Raw genomic sequence first — 18,528 nt, 5'->3', positions numbered from 1 at the left:
CAATATAATTATACCTTGATCATTAGCTTTTTTCAAAATATTTATTACTATTGTTACTAGGTAAAAGGCATTGGTGGGTAATTCATAGCCTGAGAAAACGGCAGACATTTTCGCGACGCCACCATCAGTTTTTCCGCGAAATGACGTCTGAGGAACGACTGGAGAAATTCCATACTGATGAAGTGCCACTACCCAGATCTGGGTAGCGCTTATGATTGGTGGTGCCGCAAGGGAAAAATTAACTGTTTCAACCAATCAAAAGCACAAGCCAGATCTGGGTAGTGACACGTCAACAGTAGGGAATTTCTGCACTCGTTCATCAGACGTTATTTCGCTGGGAAACCAGTGGTGGCGTCGCAAAATGTCCGCTGTTTTCTCGGTCTAGGTCGTGATTCAATACGTTGATGTACCATGAATAAACGGCATGTAAGAACATATCCTGTCTCAAATTACACATACATGGTATGGTAGGTCACTGTTTGACAGTTATCAAATTAGCTACTATTTCAAAATAACATACAGGCAATTACATACGTGAAAACAGTTACGTGTGTAACGTAATGATCATAACTCTACCTGAAATTCTTTACCTACAATTAGATACTGTAAGGAACCACACACTGTGCTTTAACACCATATCTTCGTCAGAAAAATAAATAAAATGACGCCTTCTCGTCGCGCGCCGATGCTAAAACTCTGTTGCCGTATTGCCAGCCTTGCACGCAATTTGATTGTGGTCATATTACCATTTAAAAAACTAACGAGGAATCATTAACCAGTGAACTCTGTCTCTGGAAGGTACTTATCTATCAAGGTATCAAGACTAGTTTCCCTTTTGCCCCTTGGCTTTCTATGATATCTCTGTGTGAATCCGCAGCTTGGCTCAATTGGTACTCCCGTCCAACTATTGGAGTCAAAAATCCTGCCTGCAGTCCTGCCTCAATAGCAGCTGTCATTTCTTGCTTCTCTTCCTTTAACAGAGATAAAGAACTCAAATGTTATCATCAAGATTCAAAATAGCAGTCTCGGACCAATAAGAGGTACGCGTTGCAAAAATCCAGTCTGAAGCGAACAGTAGAAGAAAATCTGCATTATTTTAATACAGTGGAACCACCAAATGTAACTATACATTAGAAATACCAAGTTTAGTGTTCCTAGTGGAATGTCTCGTACGTTGTAGTTGGATCGTCTCACAAGCGACTACTTAGCTTACTAAGTTTGGTGGTCTCTCGCCTCACGTTGTGACACAGTTTGATTCCGTATGTCAAAAAATCAGGTGATCAATCAATCAAGTAAGAGAGCAAAACAGAGTGACTGAAGTCAATAAAGTGAAGGCACATGCCTCCTATTCTTCCAAAAAATCACACAGTGTTACACAGGTTTAATTTCAACTGGTAACGGAAAAGAGTGACTTCATGTTACCTCAGTAGCATGACCCAGCATAACACCAATGATACTAGATTCCTTAGCCATGGTTTCTCTTGGATTAATTTCAATTGTTCCTCTGTTGCCTACAACCTGAAGAAAGGCAAGGCTAAATGAACAAAAAATACCGTAGCTTAAAAGCAGCAGCCAAGAAAGCACAAGAAACTAGGAATGTCTATTAGCGGATACGGCCAATCTGGCAAAGGTAGGGAAAGGCGTTTTCGGAGCCAATAGGGGGTACACACGGGTGAAGCGTTTCTAGTTTTCAGTGCAAGCAGAGAATTTTTAAAACTTTCACGTATTGCTGCGATTTCTTCTGAAATAAAGCACGACGCAAACTGTGATAAACAGCGTTTTAAATAGTAACACCAACTCCCTACGTGATGACATACTACAAATGATCTTAATAACACTTCATATGAAAACATACCCCTATGAGTCCTTTCACAGCAGCAAGCTGAAGATCTTTAGTGAGACTGGCATTTGCCAACATCTCCACAATAACATCTGCCCCTTGACCATCTGTTGCATCCTAAAAATGTACATATTAGAGAAAGACATGTAATAATTACATTTTTTAGTACTACGTTCGTACTTACTCACTTACAGTTGTATCTCCAAGTACGTCTGCTCCTTCTTTTGGAAGGCGTAATGTACGCCCCTAATACCATTACAACAGTATCACACCCTCTCCCACACTAGCATCAGTCAGCCTCGGTAAACAATATTGCATTTAGATACAACAGGTTGTCTCAGTTTGTATGAACCTGTGGCAGCACCTATTTCAACTACAGTCGTGCGCTACAGTGGAAAACCAATAAAAGACATGGAATCTCCATTTCCTCTGAAACCCTAGTTTGACATGAAAATCAGTCAATCCAAAAAGACATTACTTCAGAAAAATTAGTGCAACTATACATAGCGCTCTATTGAGTTTAACACTCAGTTCACTTTACAGTAGCCGTACCAGAATGTTTTGAACGTATCCATCCTGTCGGTGGTTAAACACCAACGAAGCTCCAGCCTTCTTTACTGCATTTTCACCCTCACTTGTTCCCGCGGTACCAATAACTTTCATTCCATAAGCCCTTGCTAATTGCACTGCTGCTAAGCCAACCTATAGATGAAGAAACCATCCCCTTCAGATTTACATACTATGTAAGTGACGATCAGTGTTTTGTGACTGGATATGCTCATATAACGAGCTACTTACAAGTGCACGAATGACAAGTCTTTAAAACAGGCGCCTGCAGGATATTGTAATCCTTATGTACACAGTGAAATTTAAGTTAATAACTGGGAATATTAGCCATCGTTTCAACGTATTATTGTCTAGCCACAACCTACGAAATCCAGACTTTTTTATTCCTAGGTTCAATACTGTGAAATATGGCAAACACTCTCATGTGCAATACTTGAGACTCTGTTTGTTAATTTAAAACTCTCACTTACTTTAGATTAATTAGATTGTATACTATTTTATTATGATAATTAATTATTATTTAATATTTTTATGCTATTAATGGAATTTTTGATTTAAGCTTTTACATTTAAGCTTGATAAGATTTTGTCAATTAGGTGTCCCCGATTAGTAGCCTACGTGTAGCAAGCAAAAAGATTGACACATTAAAAAAGTTGTTCGTTTGTTCGTTTGTTCGTTCGTCTGGGGAAAGGGTGCTTGGGTGCAGTGCCAGGGAATGGCGAGCCTATGCATAGCTTGTCTGATAACATACAGTTAATGAATACTATCAAGCTTTATAGTGGCACTGATACTATTTCTCACTTTTCCAACGAATACATAAATATTTGAAGGTGCATTTTAGTCTGTGGAAAAACACATCAACATCAAAATAATGTAATATGTTACGGTGTAGTGAAAGCTCTTCAGGTCAGCCTGCCTACTTCTCAGCTTGCTCAAATAAGACCAGCTTGAAATTAACCTCACCTCACAAAAAATATAGCGGAATAATAATAAATTATTATGACATAAATTATGTACTTACCCCTCCACTTGCTCCATGGATTAATACTGTTTCTCCTGCCTTGGCATGCAGCCTGTATTTAATAATAATAATACTATTATTATTATTATAACTATTGTGGTAAGATAACTTGAGTTAACACAAGAAAATAAACACCAATAAGTGTTGCTTCACTTCAATTTTCATTGACTATGACAGCAATAAAAAAGCAGGGTATTTAAGTGATTACATTTTTCAGTTAAACTTTCCTTCTCACAACCCCCATGAATCTCCCCCACCTGCCCAGCCCCTACCATAATCTGGAATTCCATGAGGGTACAAAGAGTGAGGTTGCGGGAAAATAAGTGACTTAAACCAACAGAATATACAATTACAAAGATTTATGCTGAGAGCTTTTGTATCAACAGCTCTCTATATTATAATACTGCAAGTAATATTTTAAGTATTTTTTGAGGGATGGAGAGAGCTGCCAACACCATAGTAACACCGAAGCACCCCTGTTGCAAAATTAAAATCTTTCTGACTGTACCTCTGGAATAGTGCCCTATAAGCTGTATAATAAGGCACGTAAATGGCTGCTCCTTGACTGAATGAAATGCTTTCAGGGAGGTGATTAACACTGGTGGCATTGCACAAAGCATATTCAGCATATGTCCCTGATATGCTCCCACCTACAAACACACGGTCACCTTCCTGATGCAGAAATGAGCAAAAAAAAACAGATGTTGTTAAACTAAGATTTAAGAAATACAAAATAATTTCTAGTTGATAGCATACTTAAAAAAAAAACCAGATGAAACCATACAGTTGTATCCACAGGCCCTTCCACCATAATGATAAGAAATTCTTGGGGTCACTAGCTAGGGATAAAGCAAAGTATAAAAACTAAGCAGGCTGTTTATTCTTTACTTATTTGCACCTTCAAAACCACAAAACAATCCCACGTCTTTGTGGTAATTTCTCCCTTAAAGCCAGTTATGGTGAGATTTTGTCAGTCTAACAATACTGATCTTTCGAAGAAATTCTAAGGAGTTACCATTCGGATGGACAATTGTTAAATTGGCAGAGCACTGCCATAGGACTAATATTAATTCTATGAATTTTACAATTATTATTATTATGGATTTAATTTTGGCTTAATATCTATCCACCTTTGCCTTGTAACCAAATAAAAATAACAACAAGATAATGAGTAATAAGAAAAAAGAAAGACAGAGGCAAAAAAGCAAACTGCTACATGCAAGAAGCAGGTGAAAGGCTTGAAAGGAAAGTCTCAGCAAAACGAAGAACCAACTAGTCAGTTAAACAATAAGATTGATGTTAATTCTTCAATGTATTTAAGACTGAATTGGGGTTTCAAAAAATATCATTCAGTGATCTTACTTTAATTTGTTTAACACCCTCACCCACACTGTGGATGACCCCAGCTCCATCAGAACCTGGTGTGTAGGGTAGTGTTGGCTTCCTTGCATAAGTTCCAGTTCTGATATAAGTATCAACAGGATTAACACCAGCTGCTCCTATCTTAACCAGTACCTACAGAAATAATATGAATATATTTTAAGAGACTTGAGCACTAAAAACCACTTGATCAATACCTATCAGGGAACAAAAAAAGTGCTAGCAGCTATCTGATATCTTGAGACTAGTGAAGCAACTCACTGACCCATCTGACCCTGCCCATAATACTGTATAAGTTAAAGTGCCAAAGTTGGCACATGATACTAATGATTGCCCAGAAAAGGACATTAACCTATGAAACATCCCAAGAGTTCATAGTGTGTCCTTGTGCAGTAACTATATCTGTCCTCCAAAATTTTGTTGTCCCAAGACCACTGACCATACCCATGGGTAATAGTAATGTGTGCCAGTGATGCCAGGCAACCATTAAACACTTAATAACTGGTCCTGAGAGAAACAGTTAATTTTGTTCCCGAGAATCTCCATGTTTCCCCATCTATTCGAGGCAATTGTTATACAGCCCACAAAGAAAAACTTTTTCGTGTACAAATTTATGAAAATAAATGTTGTAAGCAGTCAACATTTACAGGTAATAGTGCAGTGTTACCCACTGATGTCAAAGATATTGCAATGTTTCCAACTCAGAGATTTTGGCGGGAAATAGTTTCATTGTTAGATGTCATGTGACCTCCAAGTAACCAATGAGAGTGTGCCCTGTTGGGAAAAAATTTCCAGCTATATAACAATGTAAAATGCCACCCTTTTCCATGACAAGGGACCATATTTAAATTTATAAGTGATCCATAAAATCAGAGACCTGGGAGGATATAATCAAGGGAAAATGGAACAACACTGTTGACTTTAAACAAGATTTCCAACTGGAACAAAGCATTCCATTTGCATTTCAACCGTGTTTTGTTCACTTCTAAGTGGGATTGGGAACAATATTTTTTGACAATGGAACATCAAGGTTTGGTCAGCCAAGACAGACCAGTCAAAGGGGACCACCTCTGGATATGGACCACTTTATCCGGATAAAGTGGACATTAAGTGTTGACTTAATCTTTCAACAAAATTTCAGAAAGCTTTGGCACAATGTAAGAAACTTTGTAAGATTCAGTTTTGGCTGGCAATACTGAATTTAATTTTATTTTTCTGTTCAAGTTGACTTTATTAAACCTAAGCTTCAGTTGTGATGACTTGGAAAAATATGTAGTCTTCCTTCTGCAAATTCAAATCACCCCAGGATTGGGTGGGAGAATCAAAACTAGAAGCCACCACAGTACACATGGTTTGCAGTGCAAATTTATTGGTGAGGCTAAATAAATCTCAGTGTTTCTGATAACCTTTACTTTTGAGAATGTGTGACAAGGTAAGATTTTCGTATGCTGTATTTCCTTGATTGATAGTCGTGGGCAGTTATTTTTTTTGCGCTAGAACGGGGCGATTATTCGAGGGAGGCGATTATTTCAAATATTGTTCACTGGAAGTCATTAATAAATGTTTTGTTTTATCATCCCATTAAATAAGAAAATAATCACATCAAATAAACTGAACACATAAATGTTTTGTTTTATCATCCCATTAAATAAGAAAATAATCACATCAAATAAACTGAACATGGGCTTTTTAAGAGTTCCAGATTTGGTTCCTTAATTAATTTTCAATGTCAATATCCTGGGCGTCTGAGCTTGAATCTGGTCTCTTATCAGTTTTGTTGGATCAGACTCCACTTCACTGACTTCAGCTTCAAACTTCAGATATGCTGCTGTAGGGGAAGGGTGGGGAGGCCATTATTCGAGGGAAGTGACTACAGTAAAAACCCACATATAAGAACCCAGATTTTTCCAACTTAGCCTAAATAGGTTCTTAGAGAAATGGTATTTAGTGGGCTTTTAGGCTACTTAGGTTCTTAAATAGGTTCTTAATTTGATAGGGGTACCAGTGATCAGCCCAGATAACTACTACTATGTGATATGGAATATGTTGCTGAATTAAATAATTGTCTAGAATACAGTTTAGATGATAACCATGCAGTAATTTTATTCTTCCAAAGTACTAGAATGCATGTCTTTCGTGCTGCAGTGTCCATAAAATGCTGTGTTATATTTTGAATCTTACTGAGGGAAACCTAGACTTGAACTTTATTCTGGCTGTATTTTCTTCTCTGCCTTCATTTTTGTAAAATAAGAACCTATTGGAAATTTTAGGCTAAATACCGTTAAGTTCCAAAAAATAAGCCTCTCCATGTATAAGCCCCTCCAAATACAAGCCCCCCAAACCGCTAATGCAAAAAACCCTCTGTTAAATCGCCCCGCCAAATTAATATAAGCCCCCCGGGGGCTTGTACTTGGAAAATTGCCCTCAAATACAAAGTAAACAAAGCAAAAATGATAAATTTCCTTCCAACTATAAGACTAGCCCAACTGATTTTGAAATGCAACTTTCCCTCCGTAGATAAGCCCCTCCAAAAATAAGCCCCTCAAAAAGGGCCTTTAAAAAATATAAGCCACAGGGCTTATTTTCGGAATTTTACGGTAGGTTCTTATCAAAAGGGGGTTTTAAATGAAAATGTTAGCCTAACAGGTTCTTAAATTTTAGGATCTTATATGTGGGTTTTTACTGTATTTTAAATATTATGGTCAAAGTGGGGCGATTATTGCCGGTTTGCATGTGACGTCACGGTGACCATGTTGGTGATCAAGAACAAAAGCATTTCTCTCCTCAGGGAACTAAACTCTATTTTCACGGAAATTCTTTGAGAAAAAATTCTATTGTTTTGACCCCCAACATGGCCGCCTAGTCAAGTGGTTGCAAAACAAGAATTCAAGGAAGGGGATTAATCGAGGGACGGCTATATTCGAGAAAATAATACGGTAACCCCCTACATTTATTATACATGCAGCAATTTGATACTTTTTCCCACACATAGTCAATATAAATAAGGTCTAAGAATGTATGCATAATAAATGTATGGGGTTATATGAACATCTTACCAAAATCTCACCTGTCCTTTGGAAACAATGGGAACTGGGACATCGCCAATAAGCTTCAAAACTTCAGGTCCACCGAAAGATGATACGCGAATAGCTCTCATATTGAAATTTACTGCGCTTACAATGCAAATGTACCGATCTACGTCAAGCAATTATGAGTTATAAATGCTATCACACGTTTCTCTTTCATCCAGCAACGTGCACAAACCTTTGGAAGTGTGACTTTTCCCCATTGCAACTTCGCGCCGTTTGTGTGACTCACGTTCCCATAATCCCCATGGGTCCATCTGTAACGCAACTTGCACCAAGTCCCCTAGCCGTGGCCGGTGACCGCGGTCTTTCCCAATTCAAAGTAGACAGACTGCAAATTAAAGTAGTTGCTAAAAAATATATCTACGTGTCCCAACTGTTCATCAGTAGGATGCCTAAAATGCGTGCAATTCCACCATTGGTTTCGGCTCCATTAAATCCTATACCAATTGCAGAACATTTTAGGAGGGGCCACCCACCGTGTGAGCACAGTCGCGGACAACACATGTAAGTGACGAAAATAACGCAAAGCAAAACTAAATTTTACACGCAACTTAAATAAATAAAAAATGCACGCGCCCAAAATTAAATAGCGCGCGCACAAGTACCAAGATACAACTGAAATAAAAATCCAAGTAATAGGATACAACGCTTTCCGTACGTTGATTCATCAGAATCCATACTCTGTTTACAAGGTAAATGTTTGTTTGTTTAGAACAACTGACCTTCCCAAATTAAAGTTGTGCGCTTCTTCTTTCCTGTGTGGTCCCCGAGCTGATTTATACCCATTTTATGAGGGTTTTACTGTAACCGGTTTAATATCTCTTGTCCTTTGAGCAAATCGGCTCAACAAAACCTACAGTGAAACCGGCTCGGTGACCACACAGGAAAGAAGATACAAATACCTTAAGTGAGGTTAGCCGATTTTTATTTAAATCCCTGCACATGCATTCGTAGGTTACAGAAACAATCGTTTTTCTCCTATACAAATCCTTATGTTTGGAAGATTATGGAACAGCATATTCGAGCTTAGGCTGTGTGTGTTCTATCTTTCCCGTCCTTTCGTCTTGTTGCTAGCGCTTGGTAGAGCACGCGCGAGTCAAGCAGGCTAAGAACTTTCGGTACGTCATATCGATAAACACTGATTAGATACCCAGTGATTTAGCTACAAATAGTTTGAGTCCCGGGACTCATCTTGTGAAAAATCACGAGTCCCAACTCAAAAAACAAGGAGCCCTAAATTGAAAATGTTTAGGCCTTTATGTAACCAGACAGTTAATCTTAAGACAGACTACAAATTCTTTAGTACAGCTCACTGAAATCAAGAAAAGACTAAGATAAATACGCATCGTTAAACAACCGTGCCACAATAACAGAAACAGAATAGGATATTCTACAAAAACATCTCAGTTCAGATCAATCGATTTTTGCGTTCTACGGGACACATGCCATGAATTATTATGCGTCTTTGGGGATTTTTATTTGTCAGGGACGCAGGACGCAGAGGTAACAAAATCGCTGGACACTCTACAGATAAGAAAGCAAATGCTGAGGGTTCTTTAGAATCTAAAAAGGGAACCACATGAGCGGGGACAAGCTATGTTCGACTCCGCAAAAAACCTTTTCGCGCTTGCTAGTGTGGCTGTGTCTTTGCTCCATCCACCACCACACGTGGTGGTACGTATGCCCTTTTATTGCAGCCCTTTTATGATCACAACTTAATCAGAATGTAATACTCAGGCTATGTTCATACTAAACCGGAAAGCTTTTGCGCCGACATGAAAACCATACCGGTGGGCTACTGTTCACACATACGAACGGTGATTATATTTCCGCGCGATTTATGTAACGGAGCCAAGCTGCGCCGCGCCGATCTCTAAAGTAGAGAGTCACATATCGGATATAGGTGTTCACACAATACCGAATAGATTTTCGAGTATCCGGTATAGTAAGAACATAGCCTAAGAAGAAACTGAAAACAAATCCAATGCACAATTTTGAGGGAAATGTGACAGGCGCATTACGCGTCCCGCGGAGGTTGCGCTTTTCTTTTTGCTCAATATAGATTCGCCTGCCTTTTGCAACTAGCGAACCAGCGAGCGTAGTTCCTTTTTGCAGAGATGCTTTTATTAAAACGTTGGTGTGCCCGCTTTGAGGACAAATGTTGGCCATTCTTGAACTTCTTAGCAACTACTTACTATACTTATAATGCAAACATACATCCATTCAATTAAAACCTTACTTAATAAGCAATCATGTGTGTCGTATAAAAACAAATGATATGAATTGTTTAAGATGCCGTCGACAAATCCCATACTTAGTGAAGTGGCGGAACTTTTATCGGAGCGGAATGAGGCAGTGATCAACAAGCAGTGTGCGAGCAAATGCCCATACAAGCGAAAGGCGACTTTAGAAGGAGTGGACAACTTTTGAGGAACAGAATTGAAAGAGGATTCAATTATTCAAAAAGCTACGGTAGGCACTCCTTCAAAACAGTTATGCGAAGTGTATAATAAAAGTGATAACTTACATGTAAACAGTATTGTTTGACAATGCCTATTATAAACTATCGCTGTTCTTTGACCAAGCAATTCAACTGAAAAACTTCTACGTTTGTCTGAAGAGCTCTCAATACGTATTTACGTATGAATAAGTCGTCTTACTTTTCTTTGGTCAACAGAGACAGAGGAAGATAACGGAAGACTTATTCAACCACAACGCGGCGGCAGAGGTCATTGCGAAATATTCTTGACCAAGCGGTTTTGAGACGTGGCCAGAATCATGAGTTTCTTTAATCAGTCTCGAAAGCTCCCTTCACCGACAACATCCAAAGATCCTAGTCCTAAGGGAAGTCCAAAAGGCAGCCCTATGATTGCTACAAGAAAGAACCCGAGGGAAAGTTCTCAAATACCCGTCAGAAAGAACTCGGGATCCTCGAAACCTGCTCCTTTGCTAAGAAGCAGATCGCGGGAATTCATGGACGCCGTGAAGAAATTTGAGGGCGGAAAGCTTCCTGAAAAACTTTTGAAAACGGTAGACGAGGAAAAGAGGGCCGTAGAAAATCAGCTGGCAGCTTGCGAGAACGATTTAATAGAGATTAGAAAGTTCATAGACAAAACAAAGGAAGATTTTAAAGGAATGCGCAGTCAAACAAAGAAGCTGCGAAACAACTTCAGCGAGCTTCACAATCTACACAGCTGACAGAAAAGTATATATGTTGGATACAGTATAATTATTTCCTTTGGACGCAGTTAAACGAGATACGCGGGCTTTACTCCACTCTCAAGAAGCAGATTGTCAGTTTCTTGTCAGTGGCAGGAGACTACGACATGGACTCCTGTCAGTGGCCGGAGAAGAAAGTCCAGTAAAACTGAAAATGAGGACAGTTTAAAGTAATGTTATGTGATCTGTGTAGCCCAAATCATTTGATGGCGCGTCTTCAGCTCAGGAGAAGGGAAGGAACCTCTTGTTTTTAAGCATCAATGTTAAGACACGGATCAGTCTCTTTACTAGTCCCTATTGCTACTCTGTTCCCATTTAGTAATCATTTCTTTGTGATTGCGCTTCAAAAATGATAACAGAAACTTTAATGTATCACTGATGAAGCTAAGTACGTGTGAACATTGCCTTCAAGATTCAGGATGACAGTCGGAATGGATAATTTGCACAGTTGATGTCTATACCTGCATTTAGCACTAGTTTTTGTCTTTGACTCCATTTCTTTATTATTTAGCGCGCTGAAACCATTTCCTCTATTTACGTACACACACCCTTAGGCCCTGTCTACACTAATGCGTTTTCAAAGTATGAGCTTTCGATGTCAGGGAAAACTCATCGATCGATTCGCGTCCACACTGCCGGTTTTGATGCGTTTTGGACTATCCACACACGATAGAGTTGCACGTTGTGGGGTAAGTTGAACTCTATGCGCATGCTCAAGAAATCGGAACCCTTGGCAAGCTACAAACACACGCGCCAATGCTATTTTCGGTTATCGTTTTCATTTTTGATGCATTTTCGCGGGCCGTTTTCGACCGTCGTCCACACTAATATGAGATGTATGCGCTTTTGTTTTGATCCATTTCAAGAGGGTTTTCAAATCGACGCGTTTTCGATGAAAACGCTCAGCGTACGTATTAATGTGTACGAAAGGCCTAAACGCATCGAAATGTGTGCGTTTTCAAACGAAAATGTATTGGTGTGGGGCCACAGTCTTTAAGAAGACCGTCAACTAAATGTGGTAACCAACTCCCCAGTTGTTTCACCCAGTGTTCATTACCTTGCAATTTTACTTTTTTGCAAAACATTGTGATCAAAACTTATCGTCACTAACCAAATGACCAACGTTTGATCAATTATCACTCTCATCAACTCGATTTTCAGTCATCGCGGAAAAGTAATTTTAAGTTTCATAGCGTCCCGCACGAGATATCGGCGAAACACACGCGAACAAATGAACTCTGTAATTATTTCAAAACTCATTTGCAACTGATATTATTGTGATAGTTGGCAACGAAATCGCCATTTGTTAATTGTAGGCTCTATTTAATTTGCTGCGAAAATAAGGTTTAAATTTGCTGCAAATTGCTCAGAGCTCTTATTTGATACATTTAGACTAAAATTTTGGGAGAAACAAAAACGCACCTTTTCCTTTTTTTTAAGGCTTCTTCGAAGGTGAAGGCAATCTATGACATAACAATCAGAAGCCGAACATGGCAAATGTCCTCTGCTTCAAAGAACACTGACAGTTATTAAGTTTTGATAATATTGTTTTCTTATGATACCACGTGACTTAGTTACGCCGCAAATGTATGATCAAGGGATCGAGTCGAGGATGAGAAGATTACATGCCTTCCATTTCTAACTTTTTAAAAACCAAAGGCAGCAAATTCGACCGGAGATCTGCCGGAAATTGACCGAGCAGAACGTTTTTAGTGCTGCATACTTAACATAACTACTTACTAAACAAAAAACAGTTGATTCTTACACTAATTTCAAATGTATATTTTACACTCAAAACACTTAATCTGTAAATGCAAATACTAAAAGTAATAATCTTCACGGGCTGCTCTTTCATCCTACAATTTATTCATAATATTCAACAAAGCCTCGATCTCACATTTTATTGCACGTTGAAGTGTGTTGTGACAGAATTGGAGATAATTGCTACGCTACCCTAAGAAAGATTTTCCCCTTACGAAATAAAACACTAACACAAAAAACAAATATGAGCGGAAAGTTCTAATTTGCCTGCAAATAACACACGTTTAAAGAACCGCGCGTCGTGTACATGGAAATTCACGATGTGGAATTCGGTAAAACGCACTGTTTGTCATTTACTTCTTACTTCAAAAAGTGACGCAACAATACCGGATGAAAGAGAATCTCATGCGGCCCCTTAAAATTTGTTTTGTAAATATATTAACTTATCTCACTTTAGTCTGAAGACACCGTGTTAAATTTCCATACGAGAGCACTGAAGTATTGTTTGTGAAAGACGAGAAAACGATTAGAATACTTAACTATAAATAAGCTACGCTGAGAAAACATTCAGCTTTTTCCCTGAACTTAAGCTTCTCCTGCTCCACGAGGGAAAATTATCAATATTATTAGGTACAAAGAGCATTTAAGGGAGTTACGAATCACTGTATTTATCTTCAAGAAGGCAGTCACACCGATCCAGAAGACATTTGCTATCTAAATTTATCGAAATGGAAAGGCAGAATTGTTTTCAGAGAAATGTACACTGTTGACTTTTATGTTTTGTTTCTCATTACAAATACTAACATCGTACACAATTCACTCCTACCTACAAATTGGATCTCCGGCCATGGCATTGTAGAAAGGGATTTCTCGGACTGCGGTAGATCTTTCCGTTAATTATCCTTTTAACCAGTCATCGCAGCTAACCTGTCATGTCAGAAAGCCCCGCATGTCTCACTATTTCAATCAATCGCGACATCGTGAGCACGACGCACAATGACGTGATTCGACAGATAAGGGTGAGTCGATCAAATCGCGCGCTCCTCAATTGAGGCATATTTCGCCACCGAGTGGAAGTTAATATCACTCATATCGTGTTGAAACAGATGCAAGAAAGTAGTTCAAAGCGTATTTCACGGCAAAAAGTTCGACATCACCAATTTGTTCAGCTGCGCGTGAAAATTTAGTTCTTGGCTTCAAGATTTATTTCACGATAGCAACCAGACCAAACAGAGTAAATTAAGCGCCAAAGTATTGACGCGTTCAGTTTGTTCCCATCATGACCTCAGCTAGTCCTTCTCTTTCCGCTACGAGTACAACGTGGACAAACTCTGTGACTGCAGTCCTGTCGACATCGATGGACGAAAAGACACCCATTCCGACAACCGCGGCATCCAGCCGGGAAATCCCAGAGCCTTTTCCCTCGCTAGTCGTTCGACTCATCCTCTCTGTTCTTATTGTGATTCTAAACATAGCTGGAAACATTCTCGTGTGCTTGGCAGTGAGGAGGAATCGCAAGTTACGAAGTTTAAGGAATTACTATTACGGACTCTTCCTGATGAGTTTGGCAATTGCTGATATGGCCGTGGGTTTGTTCTGTACGCCGTTTATATTACTGTACTACGAGACGGGAAAATATCCGTTTGGATTCTTCGGGTCCACCGCAGTTTGTAAACTCATTCCGGCGCTGAGTTTGGTATGCCAGGGGGCTTCGATCTACAGCCTTACTTCCCTGACACTCCAACGATTCATGGGCATTGTTTATCCAATGAAGGCTAGATTGACCCTGAAGAAGGTCAAGCTACTTCTTTTGCTGGTTTGGCTTTTTGCTTTCATGTCTGCTTTACCGCAAATTATTGTCAATGATGTTCAGAAGCAAGAAGTGCTTGGAGAAGACAACAAATTCAGCTGCGACGAATTCTGGGGCGACCCGCCGGCTGACACAATTCTAAGGGAAGGTTACACTTTGTATCTATTCGTGGCAGAATATTTCCTCCCTTTAGTCATAATTGGGATAGCCTATGGTAAAATGGCTATTGTTCTAAATCGCAGAGATGAAGGCCTCCAGGGCAGAAAGTCGACCAGTGACAGAACCAAGGCAAACCACAAGAAGTTTATTCGCTTACTGATTGTTCTGATCGTGAGCTTTGCGCTGTGTTACCTCCCAAATCACGTGCTGTTTTTCTGGTACGATTATGGAACAGGAGAAAACTATCCGTACTTCACCATAATGATGAAGTATTCTCATTTCTGCATCTGGCTCAACAGCTGTTTAAATCCCTACTTGTACGGTGCCCTTGACGACTATTTCCGACAAAGCTACAAAAAAGCGCTTCGAAGGTGCGCAAGAATCGAAGGAAAGGCACGTAAAACTCATGCGAGAATAACCCGGCAATTGAGTAAAATGTATTCTTTTAGAACACCGTCCTCGGCTGATCCTGATTCTACCGACATTGAGGAGAACTGAAAAACCAACTGACGCGTCCAAGAACTCTCGAAAAGACTATGAATCAGCATTGAGTTGGCAGTGTTTCTTCTATCATAGGATTTTGACATTCATGGGTCAAAGATAACTTTAACTGGTAGACAAGAAGAATACGCAGATCAATTTTCCTTTGAAGAACAAACAAAGCAGGGACAATCGTTTGCAGACTGGAAACAAATTCTGTGGAAAGCTTCAGGGGGAGAGCTATTTCTCAGAATTTTGAAAAGAAAACTGGTAACAATTGTCTGAGTGTTAAAAGGATGAGTAACTTAATGGGCCGATTTGTGTCCCCCACGGATCGTTAAAAGAATTAATTTGCAACTTCCAATTATCACTCAAGGGCTATATTTGCAGTAATTTTGCATCAATAATTAGGCGTTAAATACTCTTTCCTATTAGTTTTGTTAACATCTACACGAGGACGAGAAGTGTCGCTCATAATTCGTCGTGGGTTGTCTCTTTGAAGAGATGCATCGTAACGTCATTGTTAGCAATGTGGGAGTATTTTGATTTGCCTTGTCAAGTTGTTTGCAAGGTTTGCCTACCATCTTGTCATTGGTGTCTTGGTTAGTTCAAACCCTCCCAGAACAGTGTACTTTACGTGTTTTATGTTTGTTCTAGGCAGTTTGTGATTCTTTGGACATCCGGTGTCAACTAGCTCTCGCCTAGTTATGTACGTATTCCATTAACACTAAGAAGATTGTAAAGAAAAAGCCCCCACAGGAAATTCTGATCATGAACACGTAGTCCAAAAAAAATGGCACATCTGAAAAAAAATGTGTATCTGAGGTATTCAAATCGCCTAAGAAAAGGAAAACTCAAGAACACTGAACTTGACAGACAACAAAATGTCGACTCTAAAACAGGACTGAATTGTAGTTACGATTTTCAAAATCGGCGACCTTTGTTTCGTCAATCATGGATAGATGCAATTCGTACTCGGCGCTCAAGTTAAAAGCAAAGCTATGAATGACGTTAAGATTCTTTAACTATAGGCAATATTAATGCTAGGTCACGTCATATAAGTCATTTGCGGAAGCTTCCTTTGATTCTTTTCAGCAAAAAAAAATTCATGTGAGGAGCACGAAGAATTGTTTGGTCAATGCCGGCATGTATTAGCATTAGCGAGTTGTCCATCACACAAGAGAGGCACTTACGCCCTCCGCCATAACTTGAGATCTTTGCTCATTCTAGAGGGATTTAAAGATAAAGATAAAATCAATTTACACAACTACAATAGCCGTTTATTTCTAACTTGCCTTCTTGAAGAGGGGCACGTTTTCCCCCTATTTTCTATTGACAACTAAGTGGTGATTTGCAACATAGGGTCACTTGGAATGGAATTTGAAATGTCTGCAAAATTAGAACACAGGTGTACCTATGACCGCCCTTATGCGTAGATTTTTTTTTTTAATATATGCATATTTCCATCGCATTTTAAACATTACTTTGAAATGACTATTACCCTTAAAATGAAAAAAACTGTGACGTATTATTATAAGATAATAACTGTCCCCTTCTAACAATGGATCACCGAAGAGTGTAATTACAAAATTGCTTCGTCTTTCAGTAACACCGCACTGCTGGATGATTTTCATTAGCTCCACTCGAGTTTAAAAAATTCCTCGCAAAGTTCGACCTCAGTGCTTAGTAGTCACGGCTTCTCTATTTCCAGTATTTGCAGTTTGGTATAAAACGCTTTTCATGATGAGCTGCGAGCGATTTCAACTGTAACTTTGTGAATGTTGGCAATGAATTTTACTTGACCATTGAACAACTTTCGAATTCAAGGTGAACGTTTTCTCCACGTTGTTAATTGGTCGTCCCTTTCGTAATTAAGGGTAGGTTCTTTTGTCTTTTTGGCATAAGGAAATATGTACAAAGAAGATGGGAAATAAATTTAAACTACTTGAAATGTGCGTGATACTTTTATGGATAGCGTGATACTTCTTCAATAAAACGCGCAACCGTAAACAGGCGGTGGGCAATCAAAACCCTACGAAGGACACAACTGTGCAAAGGCAGTAACAACATCGTAATACTTCATTTTGAAAGTCAGAGTATTTATGGTTGACTACCATCCACCCAAAGGCCAAAGAAACACACACCGTTTTCAGTGTTTTGTTGGCATTTTGGTACACTAATTACTGTGAATTTTTAAAATTGTTCTTTTTGTTGTTATCATCTGACACTATAGCCAGCTTTCCTTGTGAGCCTTTATTACAAAAACAGACATCGCGAGCTGCCATCTGGTTCCGCCAGAATTATTAAATTATGCTTTCTTTGAGGTAGACAACTGCTAGGCAAGCTTAGGCATTTGGGTTTAAAATATTATTTAAAGGGCTACCTTTGGAATGAAAAATCATTACAAACACAAAAACGTTGCCTTCAAAGTGACACCGCTGCTATCATAAGATCTTAAGATAACTACAAGAAGATCCTTCTATCAACAAGTCTTAAAGAATGTAGGCCGATTATTTAAGCCGCTAACATACAAGTAACAAAATGAGAGAGATGTATTGCGATTGCAGCGAGAAATGTTCCAACCTCCGCCCTTGTTGAATAATTAGAGACAAGTGACAAAAGTAGCTAAGACGTAGCTACAGGTGAATCTCAAGAAATCCGATTAACGGGAGTTCAAATTGAATGCCGTAGGCGTGAGTACGTGCGTGCGTGAATAACATACCGTGCAGATCCTTTTACGAATGGTTCTTCTATTTTGTTTTTATATTATCTCTAAAGTTGGTCCCATTTGTTAATCTTGATAAAAAGCCAACAAATCTAAAGTCGACCTGCTTGCGTGATCCGCGTGCACAGAAAAAAGGGGGGAAAACCCGTCATCGTCCACAAAAGGAAAAGGTATTATAGATGCTTATTTCCAAGGGGGTAGAAAAAACTAAATACTTGAAAGACATTCACCACATCTTTAAACACACAAAGGGTTACTGAAGATTTTAAAAACATTTGAAACACACACCTACAGCACTGGATGTACCTTGAAAACTTGAACGCGTTTTCACTGTTTGCAATGAAAACTGTATGAAAGTTCAACGCAAGTGCTGTCTTACGCGGCTTTGCTAGGTTGCGCCAAGTGAAACTACTACAAAGCTTTTGCGTATTTACAACTACTGTGAGAACGGCCATCTGACCTCATTGTAAAGTTAAC

The 18,528-nt window shown here is 39.1% G+C and overlaps 2 protein-coding genes across 3 annotated transcripts; one reads left to right on the top strand and one right to left on the bottom strand.

The window, feature by feature from the left end:
- Window positions 1-347: 347 nt before the first annotated feature.
- Window positions 348-8,135, bottom strand: LOC140936441 (quinone oxidoreductase-like). Of its 2 annotated transcripts, XM_073385915.1 has the most exons (9): window positions 8,051-8,135; window positions 7,876-8,018; window positions 4,791-4,943; window positions 3,937-4,100; window positions 3,429-3,480; window positions 2,393-2,542; window positions 1,856-1,957; window positions 1,423-1,518; window positions 348-971 (listed from the first exon to the last, which is right to left on the bottom strand). In XM_073385915.1, the coding sequence occupies exons 1-9, from the start codon at window positions 8,052-8,054 to the stop codon at window positions 810-812; spliced, it is 1,026 nt and encodes a 341-aa protein (XP_073242016.1). In that variant the 5' UTR covers window positions 8,055-8,135; the 3' UTR covers window positions 348-809. The 2 variants fall into 2 exon arrangements, with proteins under 2 accessions (XP_073242016.1, XP_073242017.1); XM_073385916.1 differs by having other exon boundaries at window positions 349-971; window positions 7,876-8,116.
- Window positions 8,136-13,739: 5,604 nt separating this feature from the next.
- Window positions 13,740-18,175, top strand: LOC140936435 (neuropeptide FF receptor 2-like). Its single transcript, XM_073385907.1, has one exon. It carries the CDS (start codon window positions 14,157-14,159, stop codon window positions 15,342-15,344), a length of 1,188 nt encoding a protein of 395 aa, XP_073242008.1. The 5' UTR covers window positions 13,740-14,156; the 3' UTR covers window positions 15,345-18,175.
- The last annotated feature ends 353 nt before the right edge of the window (window positions 18,176-18,528 follow it).

The sequence above is a fragment of the Porites lutea genome, chromosome 5 (genome assembly GCF_958299795.1).
Source record: "Porites lutea chromosome 5, jaPorLute2.1, whole genome shotgun sequence".
NCBI classification, from domain to species: Eukaryota; Metazoa; Cnidaria; class Anthozoa; order Scleractinia; family Poritidae; genus Porites; species Porites lutea.
The sequence above is the reverse complement of the archived record's forward strand: the minus strand, read 5'-3'. Positions and strand labels throughout refer to the sequence as shown.

Bases quoted from the DNA above. Each gene is read 5' to 3' on its own strand.
- LOC140936441 (XM_073385915.1), bottom strand. The intron at 4,101-4,790 runs GTAAGATCACTG...TTTCTGCATCAG, and splicing joins AGGGTGTTAAACAAATTAAA to GAAGGTGACCGTGTGTTTGT. The intron at 972-1,422 runs GTAACATGAAGT...TCTCTGTTAAAG, and splicing joins TGCTGGGTCATGCTACTGAG to GAAGAGAAGCAAGAAATGAC.
- LOC140936435 (XM_073385907.1), top strand. From the start codon at position 14,157: ATGACCTCAGCTAGTCCTTCTCTTTCCGCTACGAGTACAACGTGGACA.